This window comes from Lepidochelys olivacea (genome assembly GCF_965140295.1).
Source record: "Lepidochelys olivacea isolate rLepOli2 genome assembly, chromosome: 4".
NCBI lineage: Eukaryota > Metazoa > Chordata > Testudines > Cheloniidae > Lepidochelys > Lepidochelys olivacea.
In genome coordinates this window covers 17,780,679-17,798,000 of record NC_140414.1, presented here as the reverse complement: position 1 = coordinate 17,798,000, position 17,322 = coordinate 17,780,679, and the positions used below count along the sequence as shown (strand labels likewise).

The following is a 17,322-nucleotide window of genomic DNA, read 5'->3' as shown; positions in this document are numbered from 1 at the left end:
AACTGATGGTAGTAGTAGTAGATCATTAATCAGTTTGGGGGATGGGACACTTTGCCAGTGGGTTTCATTGATAGTTGCTGACAGCGGAGGAACAGGGAGACTCAGAGATCTCGGGTTCTATTCTGGGTACTGGAGAGGCATGTGCTCTAGTGGGCACAAACTCTCCTGACTGTTCACCCCCTCTAGCTTTCTAATGACAAAGGAAGGGACATCACCACCCCATGCTGGCCCAGGGTTGCCATGGCTCCAACCATGTTTCAGCAGACAGCAGTGTCTACAGCTGGAACTCCATTAGCTCTGGCTGCTCTTCACTAGGCAGAAAGCAGCCTAATGGAGTTTCTGGTGTAGCCTCCTGAAAAAACTGTTTCCCCTCTCTAGTGAGTCTCCCATTTCCTTAACAAATTGGCAAGCTCAGCTCTGACTTTGGCCTCAAAACTGGAAAAAGAAAAGCAACTGGGAAACTAAAAATAAGTAGTTGCTTATAAAGGCCTTTTAACTGACACAGTATCATTCCTTTTGCAGGCAGAGGTTGTGAACTATATCTGCTCTAAACAAGACCTCTTCTCCAGTAAAATAAAAGATTGTTGTGAGAAGCCAGTGGTGGAACGAAGTGAGTGTGTTGTTAGGGCACAGTTTGATGACACACCTGAAGGCTTGCCCTTGCTAGCTAAGAAGTACATAGAAGACAAGGAGGTGTGCAAACCCTTTACTGCAGGGCAAGATGTCTTCATGGCAGAGTACGTATAGCAAATGTCACATGTTCTTGTGTCTAGCCTTAGCTCATTACGTTTGTATGTACGCAGAGGGACTGATAGGCCAGAAGTAGATTTATTTGAAATGACTAAAATATAAAGGGCCAGATGTCCTGCTGGTGACGTCTCTGAACTGTCATTTTACACCACCTGAGGATCTGTCCTGCAGAGTATTGTAATCAAGTATATAATGGAGAGATTCCTTTGTCTGGTTCTTTGAGTGGCTGACCTATCGCTTATGGCATCTTGAAATTCTATCCATTTTCTATCCAGTAGAGGCTACTACATTCTTAAACTCTAATGTTGGCAGTTTTCATGTTCCAGATTTCTTTATGAATATTCGAGAAGGCATCCTGAGTTCTCTAGTCAGATGCTTTTGCGGATTGCTAAGGGCTACGAATCCATCCTGAAAGAGTGCTGCAAAAAAGAGAGTGCTTCTGAATGTTACAGTCACGCAGTAAGTTCTACTGTTCAATCACACATAACAGGAAAACATTAGAATGTTTTGGTGATGAACTCTCATGAGTTGATCGTGACCGATAGGATTCTGATGGTTAGGGATTTACTGGGGATTAATAAAGGGGATTAGTTGGGATTTGCATAGATGACATAGCATTTCTGTGTTTGTCATTCATGACAAAGACCTATGGTTTTCTGGAATGAATGAATGAAGAATTAGAGTAACTCCATAAAGCACCCCGAGCCCATGTAAAATGACTGAGATCGTTAAGTTCTAATGGACATGTATGCCCCTCAAAAAAGCAACCTCATAGAGACATCTTATATGTTAACTTCTGCAGAGGGGCTAAAGATTCAGTGAACACGGAGAATGGATAGTTCTGTGATTCCAGAAACGGTCCCTCAAATTGAGGGTTAAGGCATGTTAGTAGAACAACATATGTCGCCTTTAATTTTGTTGTTCTCTTTTTAATCCATTGAACGATCTCCAAAGTTAAAAGCCCTGTAACTTTTACTAACACTAAATTGGTTTAATAAAAAGATACAAAAATAAAACAAAACTCCAGACATCTTGTATGTAGTAAGTCAAAGCGTTTCCTCCCCTCCCACCCCCGTCAATGGATGGATTTGAATCCACTTTCAAAACCCTATGCTAACCTAATAGGACTAATGGCAGCAATGGCAGTGGCCCCAGTGGGGATCAGGGACACATTGTACTAGGCCTTGTACAAATGTATATAAACAGTCTCTCTCCCAAAGAGTTTACCATTCAGTGAGACATTCTAACTAGACAGAATGGAAGTGGATTTGTTAGAAGGTGACAACTTGCATAAGCTCTTTTTACAGTGCTACTGGAGTCAATTGCTGGAAGATGAAGCTATACAAATTTAAAACTGAAAATAAGTTGCAAATTTTTGCAGTGAGAATAATTAGCTATTGGAAGAATTTACATCCTTGGGTAATAGATTGCTAATTACTTGGAGACTTTTAAACAAGATTGGATGTCTTTCTAAAATATACTCTAGTTCAACCACAAGTTATTATACTCAGTGCAGGAATTACTGGGTGAAATTCTATACTTGTGATAGGCAGGACATCAAAATAAATGGTTATACTATTCTCTTTGATCCTTAAAATCTATGGCGCTATGATTTTGCAAACCTGGACAAAACTGCACTAAAACTAAAGTGGTGCACAAACACTTTTTTCCATTTGAAACCCACCTATTTGCTTCTATAGCATTTGTGAACCTTCTGTTCACTTTTCACAGATGTCTGTGTGAGCAAAAATATTTTCACAAGAACGTTCATAGACAGAGGAAATACGATGTATACTGTCTAAATGAACATTCACATTAGGAGTGAATAATTCTGAATAATGAACAAGTTCCTACAAGTCAAAGGTCATTCTCAAGAGGAAGGATGATAGAGTGGTTAGGGCAGTAGTCTGTGACTCAGGATATAACATTCAGTTCCCTAGTCTGCCACAGACTTGGTGCATGCCCTTGGGCAAGTCACTTAGGCTGCCTGTGACTCAGGTCCCCATCTGTATATTGAGAATATTTTCCTACCACGCAGATGTGTTGTGAGGACAAATACAGTAATGATTGCAAGGGTCTCAGACACACTGGTGATGAGGGCCATAGGTGTACCTCAGAAATTATACAATATTTATGAATAGAAAGGGCCTAAATGGGATAGATAGGAGTTCCTTTGTGAGTTGGGTGTACGCTCTAATGAGAGCCTTAGATAAATAACCTGCCTCTAATAATGATTATATTTACTTGCAGGAAGAGAAACTCAGGAGTCACATCCAGGAGACTCAGGAAATAATAAAAACTAACTGTGATCTCCTTGCGAGCTTGGGAGAACATGACTTCCAAAAAGTGTATGTTTCTTTGTTTTGGAGTGGTTTCATGTTTATATAGTGAATGTTCGGGATTTTATAAAGGTGAAATTCTCCAGACCCAAATGAATAAGACAAGGGTACAATTTAACCATTAGCGTTTGTTCAGCTGGCAGTGCAGACGATGCCATTATTCCAATTAAGAAGAAGAGTATTTAGAAGTTATGGTATGAACAGGAATGTAGGCTTTCATAGTGTATGTAATAGTAGACTCATTGCTGCTTCTGTTACAACGGCTAAGAATGCAAAAAATTAGTTCAGCTTTGGACCGATATATTTGTATTTCATTGAACAGCCCTATCGAGGTGCTTTATTTAAAAATTTTCTTCATAGTTGAACAGGCTAGAATATTTTTTATTTCAGTATCCTTGGCCGCTACACCAGGAAAATGCCTCAAGTGTCACCTGAAACATTGATTGAAATCTCAAAGAAAATGGCAGCCGCTGGTAGCAAGTGCTGTCAGCAACCTGAAGCTAGACACATACCTTGTTTAGAAGAACATGTGAGTACGTTTCTTTCTTTACTGTAGCTTTCTTTTTTATGTGTTTTCTGTGTACTGCACATTTACAACTCTAGGTATTCTGCCCAAATGCAGAGAGAGCAGCAATATTGTTCTCGAAGGTTCAACATCCTGTTAAGGAGGAAGTACAAAGTACGCTCTCTCATGGAGACATTGGCCAATATCTTTTTTTTTAAATAGAAGCCTAAAGTTAGGCTTCCAAATGCATAGGTGGAAATCTGCCCCATTTGCAATGGAGATGATCTCCCCAAATGCTGGTTACCATGTGAAATAGGTTTTATCTGAAAGCAGTTTAAAGATTTAGGCATTTCTGAACAAGGATCTAGATCTGGCAGTGGGCTCATCTTGCTAGGAAATGATGCCACTTGTGAAACTAGCAAAGAGCACCCAATGGGAGAGACCATGATTTAGAAAGGGCAACTTTTGTCTAGGACAATCACTTGTCTAAGTCTGAAAAGTTCCAGAATGACTGAATGTTTTCATTCTGTTTTCATGGGAGCTCTGCTTAACAAGAAGTGAAAGCTGCCAGCACCCCTGCCTATACTATTGCAACATTAGGAACATGCATTGCTTTTATTAGCATTAAAGCTAAGAGTGCTGTGAACCTTGTTTTATTGCTCTTCCTCTTTGTTCAGCTGAGCGTGGTGATTCAGGATATGTGCATGAGACAGGAGGCTACACCTATAAATGAAAAAGTCACACACTGCTGTGATGACTCATATGCTGACAGGAGACCATGTTTCACCAAGATGGGAGCTGATGAAAGCTACAAGCCCCCTCAATTCACCCCTGAACTGTTCACCTTCCATGAAGATTTGTGCACTGCTCCTGCTGAAACACAGCATATAAAACAGCTAACGTAAGATGTCTGTCTGCTAATTCACAGCAGATTTTAGGATTAAGCTCTGATAGAGAAGGAGAGTCACAGTTTAACATAATTTTCCATATGCAGTGTAGTTGTAGCCATGTTGGTCCCAGGATATTAGAGAGACAAGGTGGGTGAGGTAGTATCTTTTATTGGACCAACTTCTATTAGTGAGAGAAACCAGCTTTTGGGCCACACAGAGCTCTTCTTCAGGTGTGGGAAAGGTACTCCCAGAGTCACAGCAAAACGTAAGGTGGGTGAAACCAGACAATCACTACGCTCTCAAAATGAACTTGCACAGGAAAATGATAAAACACAAAAAACACACTATCACCTGTGGGTGAACACTTTTCACAAAGCGATCACTCCTTATCTGACCCTTCAGTCCTCAGCCTCAAAGGAAACCTGCACAACACCTTCATAAGACGAGCCTGGGAGCTTCAATTCATTACTCTGCTAGACACTAAAAATTATGGACTGAACAGAGACACTGGATTTATGGCTGATTACAACAATCTGTAACCCGCTAACCCCCTCTTTTTGTCCTATGATTGCTAAGTGTTAATGGGCCACTCTACCTTGAGTGGTCCCTTGCACATATTGTAACTGCTCATTTCTAAACAATCTGTTCCACCATGCATTTTGTATGATGTTGGGAGTACCTTTCCCAGTCCTAAAGAAGAGCTCTGTGTGGCTCGAAAGCTTGTCTCTCACCAACAGAAGTTGGTCCAATAAAAGATATTACCTCGCCCACACCTTGTCTCTAAAATTTTCCATACACAGTGTGGAATCATTTGCTACAATAGCACTACGGTAGTCTTACCAGCGATTTGTCAACACATCATCATTTACTAATGTGATGAATTTTATACCTAGCCAGGGCTTTGCAGCTACTATTTTCACAATTGTAGGCATTCAGTGGGCCAAATTCTCAGTTGGTGTAAGTCAACTGACTATACCAGTATACCCCACCTGAGGATCTGACCCATTGCACTGAAACTTTGAGCAATAATTTCCAATAGTCCAGTTAATTCACTTCACGGTCAACTCATGTAGCTTAAAGAAAAGGAGTACTTGTGGCACCTTAGAGACTAACCAATTTATCTGAGCATCCGATGAAGTGAGCTGTAGCTCACGAAAGCTTATGCTCAAATAAATTGGTTAGTCTCTAAAGTGCCACGAGTACTCCTTTTCTTTTTGCGAATACAGACTAACACAGCTGCTACTCTGAAACCTGTCATATAGCTTAGTTTTTTTGTTTTTTAAAGAGGAAGAATTTTCTATGTTTTAGGATCCAGCAGCATGTGAGAACGATTTTAGGCAGTGATAACATCAATAAGAGGACATGGTTATTCAGCATGAGCCAATACATAGCTGTGCAATGCTAAGTAAGGTGTTATTTTCTCTGAATACTAAAAAGGGTCTATGTTGGCCAGTTTCACATAGTTATCCTAGCAGAGTTAGGCCTTAAAGAGGGACTTTGATGGTGGCTTTTTGCCAATCTGTGCAAGAAGTCTATTCCAGACATAGGGGCAATGTTGCAAAAGGGATGAAGGTGGTTGTGGGAGCAGTGGACAAACAGTGTCATGAGGCTGGAGTTGTAGGTGGAGTGGCAGAAGCAGGGCTGGTGGTTATTTAAAGTTTCCTCTGCATAGTTTTATTATATTCCGCACTTAGGCTTGATCCAAAGTCCATTGGAATCAATGGAAAAACTCCCTTAAACTTCACTGAACATCAGCTCAGGCCCATATGGAGAATATTGTAAAGCCACAACAGGCCCTGGATCTGCACAGGAATCAGGGAAATGTGATATTACAAATTGGTAACTCAAGTCACAATAACTAGTATTAATTTTACTTTGCTGTATTTTGTGTTTGTTTCAGATTGCTTGTCAACCTCATTAAACTAAAGACCACTGTAACAGATGAACAGCTAAAGAAAATCTTAACAGATTTTACTGGCATGGTACAAAAGTGCTGCAAAGCTGAACAACACGAGGCATGCTTTGGGGTAGAGGTATCTCACTATTTTCATGTATTGAGGGTATATTCTTGATTAAAGGCACGCATGGAAAATGTCAATATATACATTTTAATCAAATGTTCAGCAACCTAGAATGGCTCTGTGTGTGAAGAAGCAATAATTTTGCCTAGATGATATACTCTACAGCAATATATATACATACGTGTGTGTGTGTGTGTGTGTGTATGCATGCATAGAGAATTTATTTAATCTAAAAGATATGTTTAAATCTGCTTGAGCTTGCATCCAACATTTTCCCTTTGTGCTAAAGATTCTTCTAGGATTTCCAAAATAGGAGCTTTAAGGATTACAAATAAAAACTGCATCTGTATAATTGCAGAGAGGTCTGAATAATAACATGGAAAGAGGAAGAGCTGGGCAAATTATGTTCTGTGGATATTCATTCCAACTTTTAAACAAGTTTCCTTTGACTAAGCCCTCCAACTCCTTTTGATTTTTGCTTTTGCTGAATATTCAGGCAGACAATCACAGAGACTGTTAATTTTAAGCAAATATTGGAGAACAGTATCAGAAAGCAACTTCTGCAAGTTCTAAGCTTTATGCTTATCCAGTCAGGAGACAGAAGTGTGCAACGTGACTTGTGTCCAGTCAAAACAGTTCAAATTTCAAAATTCAAAAATAAAATATTTGGGAAAAGCTACCTGCGAGCGACCTACTAAGAATTATTCACAGAAATTGGAAAAATAATTTAAGACTCACAGACAACTCAGAGAAAGTATTAAAATTTGTCAAATATTCTTATTTTAAATTACTCAGTTGGCTCTCATGACACATACCCTCCCTTTAAAATGGTCCCCCATCCAATTTTAGTAATGATTTATCCTTTAATGCTACTTCCATTATCATCCATATATTGAATATGTTCATATGAGCGTATAACTGAAATATAGAATTGGGGTATTTTAGACTAATTACGTATTTTATTTTTTTCTCATTACTCAGATACCACATAGGTGGGTACATTAAAAATGCAAGGACATAATACAGGCAGATAGGATATTAATCTTTTGGAAATAAATTTCTATATAAACGTGTTATCACTTTGAGTTTGCAGAATAAAGTATGAACTCTTGCAGCAAGCCTCTCCCAGGCAAACTGCCACAGGTCTTCCAGTCCTTCAGGACAAGGACCATTATAATTATCTCGTCAAACCTCCTGTGTAACACAGGCTGTAGAATTTAGCTTATAGAAGCTCCCTGCTCAAATACTATGCAATTTCCTTTCTTTGATTCTCTCTTGTAAATATTTGTAATCTTTTTCCAGGATCCAAAACTGATAGCTGAAATTAAAGCCATTTTAGGAATTGTCGGAGTCTAAAGCATTTCAGGTAACAGCAACAATATATATCTATTGGGATCTCTGTGCATTTAACTGCTCAGAACAAATATGCTCATAATTTAATGTCAGATATCTCCCTTGTTGTTATTTGTGTTACCATGGTGCCTAGGAGGCCTACTAATTGACCAGTATCCCATTGTTCTAGGGTTCTGTACAAACACAGAACAAAAAGATGGTCCTGGCCCCTTATGTATGTGGTTTTTGCTCTTACAGAGAATGTGCCAAAATTTTCTTCCCAAATTCAGAAGGGGTTTCCTAATTACTCCTTTATCATCACTGAACATCTCACTAACTTTGGCGAGCCCAATCCGAAGAATAATCAACATTCTGCTGAAATTCTAGGGTTCTTAATCTAAATGATACATGCTGACAAAGAACCCTTCATAGTAATTTTCATACATTTCACCTTTTAGACCAGGGCAAAGATCAGGCTGGGATTTTCAAAGGAACCTAAGGAGATGGGTGCCTAACTCCCTTAGGCTCTTTTGAAAAACCCAAACTATGAACTGTAAATCTCATTCATGATTTTGACTTGTATTTGGACCTCTAAATCATCCCAGATAGGTTAGTTGCGATAGCCATACAACCATCATCAAGACTGCATATTGATCAAAGCAAGAGAGAATGGATGGTTTTGGATGGGTTTGGGGGTTAAGGCACTGAACTGGGATTTAGGAATTGGAAATCCAGTTTTTATTCCTAAATTGAGGGCAGGTCACAGTCTCTCCTTACCTTAGTTCTTCACCTGCAAAATGGGAGAAGTTTTTACAGTACCTCACTGGGATGTTAGAAGGATAAATTAATATTTGTAAGGTGTTCAGATATTACGGCAACATGATCCATAGAGTTGTAGAAACATGGTAGACCTGTCCAACTGCATATATAGTTACAGTATGATTCTCTACTGATCCCTTTACAAGATGGCTAAATGTGGGTTGTAGCTTAACCCTGTTCCATGACTGGAGATAGAACACAAATACAACTTGTGTGGACGTGATCAAGGCTCTAACTGAGTTGGGGAGCTCTGTGCTTTAACTTGGTCTTCTGGCACAGATGTAGCTGTGCTCAGGACATTCCTATGCTGAGCTGACAATGGAAGTCTGACTTACAACACTGAGAAGCATTATGGTCCCAATCCTACAAGGAGTTACTCACATGCTTAACTTTGTGATGTGAGCAGTCCCAAATGATTTCATAGGGCAAGATCCTGCTCACATTCAAGTTAATGGAAAACTCTGATTGACTTGAATAGTACAGAATCAAGCACCTAGTGTGTGAAGTTAAGCATGTGAATAATTTGGAGTACAGAGGCTCTGATCCTGCAATCTTAAACTGTATTTTTTAAAAAAAACCAAAACAAAAAAACCAAGCAGATGATGTGAACAGAACTCTTAACTACCACACATGTACTTTCACAAATGGATTGTGTCACCTTTGGTTATCAGACAGACAGAATTATTGTGTGCAGTGTTGTTGTAGCCGTGTTGGTCCAGGATATTAGAGAGACAAGGTGGGTGAGGAAATATCTTTTATTGGACCAACTTCTTTGGTGAGAGAGGCAAGCTTTTGAGCTTACATAGCTCTTCAGATTTGGGAAAAGAAGAAGAGCTCTAAGCTCAAAAGCTTGTCTCTCTCACCAACAGAACTTGGTCCAATAAAATATTACCTCACCCACCCTGTCTGTCATATACAATTATTGGTGGTTTAGATGTACATTTTAGTTTTACCGAGTCATCCTTTTTGTTTCTCCTTCTACCCAGGTCACCAATGGAGAAAGGTGAAATTCATCTGTGCAACTTCTCCTGTACTTTGCTTCCTGCCCCCACAACACTTACATGTGGTTTAGAATGCTGTTTAAAAAAATACTGAATGTTTTATGAACCACAGATTCTTCAGAAACTTCTCAGCTGTTAACAATAAGTACAAGTTGTAAACAAGTCCTCATTGTCTTAGTCTCTTGATTAATTTTGTGATACAAAAGGTTTGCAACACCCTATAGTCAAATGGTTTCATATTGTAACACTTACATACTAGAGATGGATCCCCCTTGTCCCTTCTTTTCCATCTCTTGTAAAATTTTAGTGTAACAATCATTATAATGAATGATTGTAATATTACTTTGGGCCAGATATTGAGACCCTTACCCTGGTCAGTAACACTAACTGAACTGTTCTATTGACTAAAGAGGCTATATGTAGAATATCAGGAGTTTCAGGTCAGGAGGGACCACCAGATGATTCTAGTCTAACCATTCTAGTCTAGTTAACATGAATAAAGCTATCGGAATCTGGCCTTTTACAAAACAAACATTTTACATCAGTAAAGATGGCTCCTAATATTCCTAAACTTGGGGAAAATTTGGATAAAGATCTGGATTTGCAGCTCATATATTTCTCTCTTAAACACAGCCACAGACAGCAAATGTGGTTTTAAGTTCAGAGATGCCTCATTCAAAACATACACCATAATCAGTGCTCTTGCACTGCACAGAGGTCACAAAACTCTGTTTGACTGAAAACCATTGAAGCGTTACATTGTTCTAGTAAATAGCTGTGGGTTAGTACATTTACTGGAACACCTCTAGTACATATTAATACTGTCCCATGTTTTCCCATCTGGTTCAGGCTGATGTCTCTTTTGGAGACCCTCAGCTCTGACATGTAATATGGGCAATACTACCTGCCTGTAAAACTGACCCTGACTGAAGTTCAGAAGCCCTGGTTCTTCACCTGATTAGACTGCAGAGGACATGCCCAGGAGAGCAGTGAGATGTTCAGTCAGATGATATTCGGAGACAAAGGCAGAACTGGTTGAAAATGTAAAAAGCCGATTCATGAATGAAAGCCTTGAGTCCAGGTCACTATTATTCATGGCTTCATGTGATTCTGTATTTAAGACTATGTATACAACCACAAGGTAGTCACGAAAAAGTGTTGCTGAATCCTGAAAGTTCCATGAGTTTGAGCACAAATCATTATTCATCCAAAGGTTTGTACCAGAAGTAAATTATTCACTCTTTGCTGGTCACAGTTTGTTGCTCCGAGTTTAAGAAGTTTCAGCAGATGAATTCACGATGCAAACAGTTAAGGGTCTAAGTGAACAGTTAGCTGACCACCCTTAGGCTGACAATTGTTGATTTAGACTACTATTCGGTGCATGCCAAATATGTTCACAAAAGTCAGGATCCATTCATGAATGAAGAAGGATGTGGATAAATTGGAGAGAGTCCAGCGAAGGGCAACAAAAATGATTAGGGGTCTAGAACACATGACTTATGAGGAGAGGCTGAGGGAGCTGGGATTGTTTAGCCTGCAGAAGAGAAGAATGAGGGGGGATTTGATAGCTGCTTTCAACTACCTGAAAGGGGGTTCCAAAGAGGATGGCTCTAGACTGTTCTCAATGGTAGCAGATGACAGAACGAGGAGTAATGGTCTCAAGTTGCAGTGGGGGAGGTTTAGATTGGATATTAGGAAAAACTTTTTCACTAGGAGGGTGGTGAAACACTGGAATGTGTTACCTAGGGAGGTGGTAGAATCTCCTTCCTTAGAGGTTTTTAAGGTCAGGCTTGACAAAGCCCTGGCTGGGATGATTTAACTGGGCATTGGTCCTGCTTCGAGCAGGGGGTTGGACTAGATGACCTTCTGGGGTCCCTTCCAACCCTGATATTCTATGATTCTATGAATGAGCCGCAAACTGAAAGGAAAGCTACATTCACAGTGGATATTATTTTTAGAGGTAATCCTGCCAGCTCCACACAAGGGAATTATTCAGATCTGGATGATCTTCAGTGTGGAACTATAAGGGCTAATATGTGTGGTACAGGGGGCAGGGGAGTGGGGTCAAATAGCAGTATCACAAAAACAGGCAGAGAGGACAGAAGGATGGAAGATTCTCATTTCTACATGTATGCGCCCCTACATTTCCCTGTGCGGTGGCCCAGAATGCCCAAAGAGGGCTTTACATCACAGCAAATGAGACTGGCTTGAAGACGGGCAGCACTTGCATTAGCTATTACTAGTGTGTATGCATTTATGAGCTACTTGTCACTAACAAATAGATGCTGCTTTACAAAGATCTACAGAACGATACAATACCACAACACCTGCTGAAATTCTGCTGCTGTGCTGTAGCCCTTCGAGGTGTGTTATCAATTCTTGAGCCCTATTGATTTTAATTTGTGTGGAGCATTTCCCCAAAACCTCTCTGAGGTAGGGTCCCCATGATGAACCGTCTGCTTGTTCTTCAAATTTTCTCAGTGTTCACCAGCTCGTGATCATTCTGTCCCTTGCACCCTTTGCTGTGGGTCTCACAGTGACCATGTACTTATCCAATTGCCTAGACTATGACTTTTCTTCTGTTCTGCCCTCTCTCGGGTCAGAAAACAGGAGCACATACCAGATCTGGTTGAGCTGGGCTTGGCACAGAACCAAACGAGGGACAAGGTGGTTTTATGTGGCCCCTGGGTTGGCTGAGTGGACTATCTGCTTCTGTAAACTGCATTGCATTGAAGTTCCTGTTCCAAAAGCTCTAGTCATTTCCTCCAAATGTCACTGTGGCCAACGCTTGTGATGTGTGGTGGGGTTCGAGCACCAGCTCGGGCAGGCAAATGGTTTCATGAAAACCTCAGCTTTTATTTAAAACAAAACAAAACAAAAAAACCACAAAGCTTCTAGCCCTCATGATTGCAAACGTAACCTGAAACCATGGCATGAGAGCACCCTGAAGGTTCGAAACCCAGGATGCAATTAACCCCTCCCCCCACCAAATATTAAGCCAGTTTCATGATTTTTGAGAGCTAGGCCTATGATTTTTGAATGCTTGGGTTAGCAGTAATGCATACAGCAGGGCTAGTGCAAGGTAATGGAGGTTTCAGTCAGTTCTGCTGCTGCATAACAATTCATTTCAGCACTCTTGGTGGTACATAAATCTGCCTGAAAGCCACCTTTTGTCAAGACTAACAGAGAAAAGCATGTCCCCAAAATTAGACCTAGGCTAAAGAAATAAGAACTCCTTGATCTGAAGTGTCTCAAGCTTGGGCTCTGGTGAATTAAAGAGCACTTTTAAAGGCCTTCAACTGAGAGAAAACAGGTTGCTCAGGATAGTATTTCACACTAGGAACCATCAGCAAGAGCCTCCCAGCTCCTCTTCTCTGCATGGCGACATAGGGTAAGAAGCAAGCTCTCAAATAGCCAGGTCTCAGGTTACTTATAGCCTTAAAGGAAATCACCAACAACTTGGATTGCATCTGGAAGTAAACAGCAAGCCAGTACGGAGAAGAAAGAACAGGTGTTACCCGTTCACTGCAGTTCACTTTGCTCAGAAGCATGCAGCTACATTCAGTAACAGAATGGGGGAGATTCTCAGCTGGCTGAGCTCCATTAACTTCAGTGTGTGCTCAACAAACCACAGCACATGGTTAGTATTGCCTAGACTAGAGGATGAGGAGCACGCAGCAGCATCAAATCAGAGCATTCACACAGTATTTAAAGCAGCACATGGTTATGGAGCAAGAATTTAGCAGGGGGTACATAGTTGGTACTGTCATAAAAAGGGAAGCAGGCATTGCCCCAGGAAGGCAGAGAGAACTCACTCAGAAGAAACATGGGATTTCTGCATGTTTTAAACATTGACCATGGTTCCTATTTACTCGAAGGCAGCTTTGCACTTCTCTGGCAGTGTAAATGGTCTCGCAGTGAGTGTAAAAGTAATCTACACCCATTTTAAGGCTTCTTTTTTTGCTACCAGAATGGTATAAAGGGGGCCTCAGTGTAAATGGGAACCAGGAGCATTCTTTTCATTATGGGCAATGAGCACAGAGGAGTCAGCTTTGGCAGCAAAGCTGGTCCAGCTCCAGCACTATTATTAACAACATGAGAAACCAGCTCAGTCCCCGAATGCTCAGGCCTCTAGAGACATCTAAAACACATAAGGTACTGACCTCGGCTAAACCAAAACAAGCCTCACTTAAACTGAAGTAACAGCATCCTCACAGGGGCTGACTGGTGTGACTTTCTCATGGAGATGAGGCCAAAGCCTCAGTGGAGTGTATTTAGCCGTTTCTTTCAGCAGCCACCACGTTGCTGACAGAACGCAGAGCCTTCATACACTGCAGTCTATGTATGGGTGACAAGATTTTGCACAGCACTTAGTGAGGAATTAAAATGGGAGACAATGGGATTGCACTGGTATTACTGAGGATGTAATTTAGCTTGCAGGATCTTTACTAATGTTTGGTTCACCACATATACGCAGAGAGTTAGAAACAAAACAAATTCTCTTTGTGAAAGGTTGCAACGAAACGCTGCTTTGTTTGTAAGGGTTCAGAACCCTGACACACACAGCAACCAAATACAGACAGAGGCATAGCAGGCTACTATCTAAAGGCAGGTCTATACTTAAAGCAGTGCAGCCGTGATGGCCCTGCTACACCAAAAGGAGAGCTTCTCCCATCGGCGTAGTTAATCCTCCGCTGCAAGAGTCAGTAGCTATGTCAACAGGAGAAGCTGTCCCATCAACATAGCGCTGTCTACACCAGGGGTTAGGTCAGCATAACTGCATCACTCAGTTTGCAGTGTAGACCTGGCTTCTGGCAAAGAGGCACACCTCAACTCACCTTGCCCCAGGCTAGCTCTTTTGCAGAAGACACAGATTGCACACTTCCCTTAGGGAAGTCCCCTAGCCTGCACGCAGGACAAGGGTAAGTCCTTAAAGCTTGAAATGATAGCTTGTAATATTAACACAGTTTTCAAACACCCCACAATTAATAGTAACTGTAAGAGACTCACCATCCTGGAGAGCCCCCTCAAGGCACAGTGTGGCATTGCAGCCACTCTGCCTCAGCTTCCCCACCATGTTGTTTGGTCTACTCCCACTGTAGAGTCGGCTTAGGGTTGACAATTTTCCAATTTTTCAAAACTGGACACTACAGGCACCTCTGTTGCTCCCCCCCACACGTCAGTCGCCCTCTCCACACCCCGGGACAAATCTGCCACCTGCAGAGCCAGGCTGGGAGAAGCTGATGTGGAGCCTGCCGGCCTAACTGGGGCATGGCAGGGCGGAAGTGCAGCTGTCCCCGGAGCAAGGGGCCATCAGGATCCCGGGAGACTGAGAAGGCAGGACAGGCAGTCATGGGTGGCAAGCCCGGCCGCTGGCTCCGTGCCTCAAATGCCACGCGTTGTCAGGATCCCTCTCCTCTGCGGCGCTGGTACCTAACTCTTCAGCGGAGCTGGGAGCCAGTTCCTCAGATTAAGCTTCTGCCCATCCACTGAGCTCCTCCTGCAGCAGTTGCTCTTCCTGCCCTCCGGGCAATGGAGGCCGATTGCGGTTACCCTGGTAACCAGACTGCACAGGTCCCCTTTCGACCGGACTTTCCAGTCAAAAACCAGACACGTGGCAACCCTAGGCTTGACCCTCCAACCAACTTACTTTAAAGCCTTTAGTCCGTTCCAGGGTAACAGAGTCCCTTACTCCAAGTCCAGAAACAATATCAAAACAAGAGAGTCTTCAGCCCCACCAGGCTCAGGCTTCAGCCTCCTTCCTTACAGGCAGGGTCCCAGCAGCAATGGCCTGCCAGCTCTTGGGTTCCAATCAACCCAACCATCTAGGCCAGGTCTAGCTTCCTACCAAGGGCTCTGGCAGGCTATAGCCCGCAGCCACTTCCTATCCTGAGCCCAGCTTCCTGTCCCACATGGAGGAGCCTGCCCACTCTCCTCCTGAGCCAGCCTGAATGCTGGGCTTTCCTCCTCTTAGGCCAGCTCCCCCCTATGGTGGTAATCCTTAGGGCTTTCTTGCCTCAGGGCTAGACAGAGAAGACTTCCCCCCCTCACCCAGTCCACCCTCTCCAGGGGATTCTGGCCACCTTCTCCCGCAGCTTCCTCTTCCTCCTTTTGAGTCGCACACCTGCCCAGCTGTGGTAGGATAGAGCTAAATGAACAGGGCTGACTGGCCACAGGCCCTCGAAGCAGCAGGCCACCCTGTTACAATGCTGATTCATGAGCGGGTAAGAGCCCAGCTTGAGTTTGCAGGGCTCACAGCTTGGGAAAAACCACAACTGACATCCTTTACTTGGGAACCTGAGCAAATCTGTTCTGGAGACACAGATGATAAACCTTGACCCCTGTGAGGTCATTTTATAATCCCCCTTTGGAGTAGATACACCGTCTCCCTCTTTTGCTGTTCCCCTTTGAACCAGCACTGCAGGGAGGTGCAGACAAAATCCCTGAGTTTCTGTGGCAGAGCTGCTGTCTCAACACCCCGCCCCCCCCTTAGCTGGTTGTGGCACTGCAGCACCCTTGCCTCAGTTTCCTACCACGATCACGTGGCCAGCTCCAGCCACAAGAGCACCCTGGCCCTCTGTCCAGATCACTGCAGAGCCCTGCCCCTTCTAGGGCCAGTGTCTTTTACCGGAGTGCAAAAGAAACACATACAAACCCAAACCTTTGGACTGGCTAGGCTCAGCTGGCTGCCACCTCATCACAGGCGTGCCTCTAGTGCTCTAGACTGTCTTCTGACAGGCTTCTGTACCTCAGTCAACAAACCCCGCTCCTCACGCAGGGGCTCCATTCAGGGTTCCAGCTAACCCCCAGAGAAGCCTATCTGCTTTTCTCTCCATCTCAGCTTTCTTTCAGGCTGCTTCCCGGAGAGCAAAAACTCTCCATCTTCTGTTCTCTGGGTCTCCCTCACCCAGCTCTTTATGGGGGCAGGGGAAAGAGGAGCACCCCTACAGGTGGGCTTTATTTCTAATTCGACCAGGCTAGGTGCACCCTAGCTGATTTAATGGGCCTCTGGGCCCATATTCGCCATTGCACAGTGTGCGTTGGATATGCAACCCATCAAGGCCTATCTCCCTGCTCCTCACCCCTTCTCTTGTAAACAACCACATGATTTACACAGGAGCCATTTCACATTGTTAGTGCAATAATAAAGCGTTTGGCTATGTGAAGTATTCACAACTCTGCGCAGGACAGCAGTTTGTACTCTTTGCCAGTGCTAGGAAGAGTGGGAGGAGGGCACACTGCTGGCTAAATGTTGACTCTGAGTTCAAACTCAGCCACTGATTGGCTGAAATTTCCTCGGAAGACATAGGGAGAGACCTGTAACCTCTAGCCCTTCGTCCACACGTGTGCACCGGCCAAAATGCATAAGGTCTGCAATGTCATTTTAACGTTTAGTTGCCTGAATAAAGGCTGATATTTGGGACATGAGGAAAATGCATGTCAGTTTTACTACCCTTTGAGGGGTGCTATCAGCTTGAAATCTAGTCAGTTTTTAAAAAAATGTAACCCTGTCCTGGATCCCCCTCACCAATTTTGGTGTTTTATAGTAACAATTTCCTGTTTGTTTTTTAAAAAATGCTCTCTCCAGTTGCTGTATGAATGACTGACACAAACAGGGCAACGTGCCTAGAGACTGATCCTACAGGGGAAACAGTGATGCTGACG

At 42.8% G+C, this 17,322-nt stretch overlaps 1 protein-coding gene across 1 annotated transcript in view; it reads left to right on the top strand.

Moving 5' to 3' along the window:
* LOC311520120 (uncharacterized protein) overlaps positions 1-17,322 on the top strand; it is a 59,569-nt gene that overhangs the window by 9,075 nt on the left and 33,172 nt on the right. The window contains exons 8-13 of the mRNA XM_084627360.1: positions 523-737; positions 1,077-1,209; positions 3,001-3,098; positions 3,480-3,618; positions 4,272-4,495; positions 6,385-6,517. Of these exons, the coding sequence (XP_084483486.1) occupies positions 523-737; positions 1,077-1,209; positions 3,001-3,098; positions 3,480-3,618; positions 4,272-4,495; positions 6,385-6,517 (942 nt within the window). The remainder of the gene's footprint in view (positions 1-522; positions 738-1,076; positions 1,210-3,000; positions 3,099-3,479; positions 3,619-4,271; positions 4,496-6,384; positions 6,518-17,322) is intronic.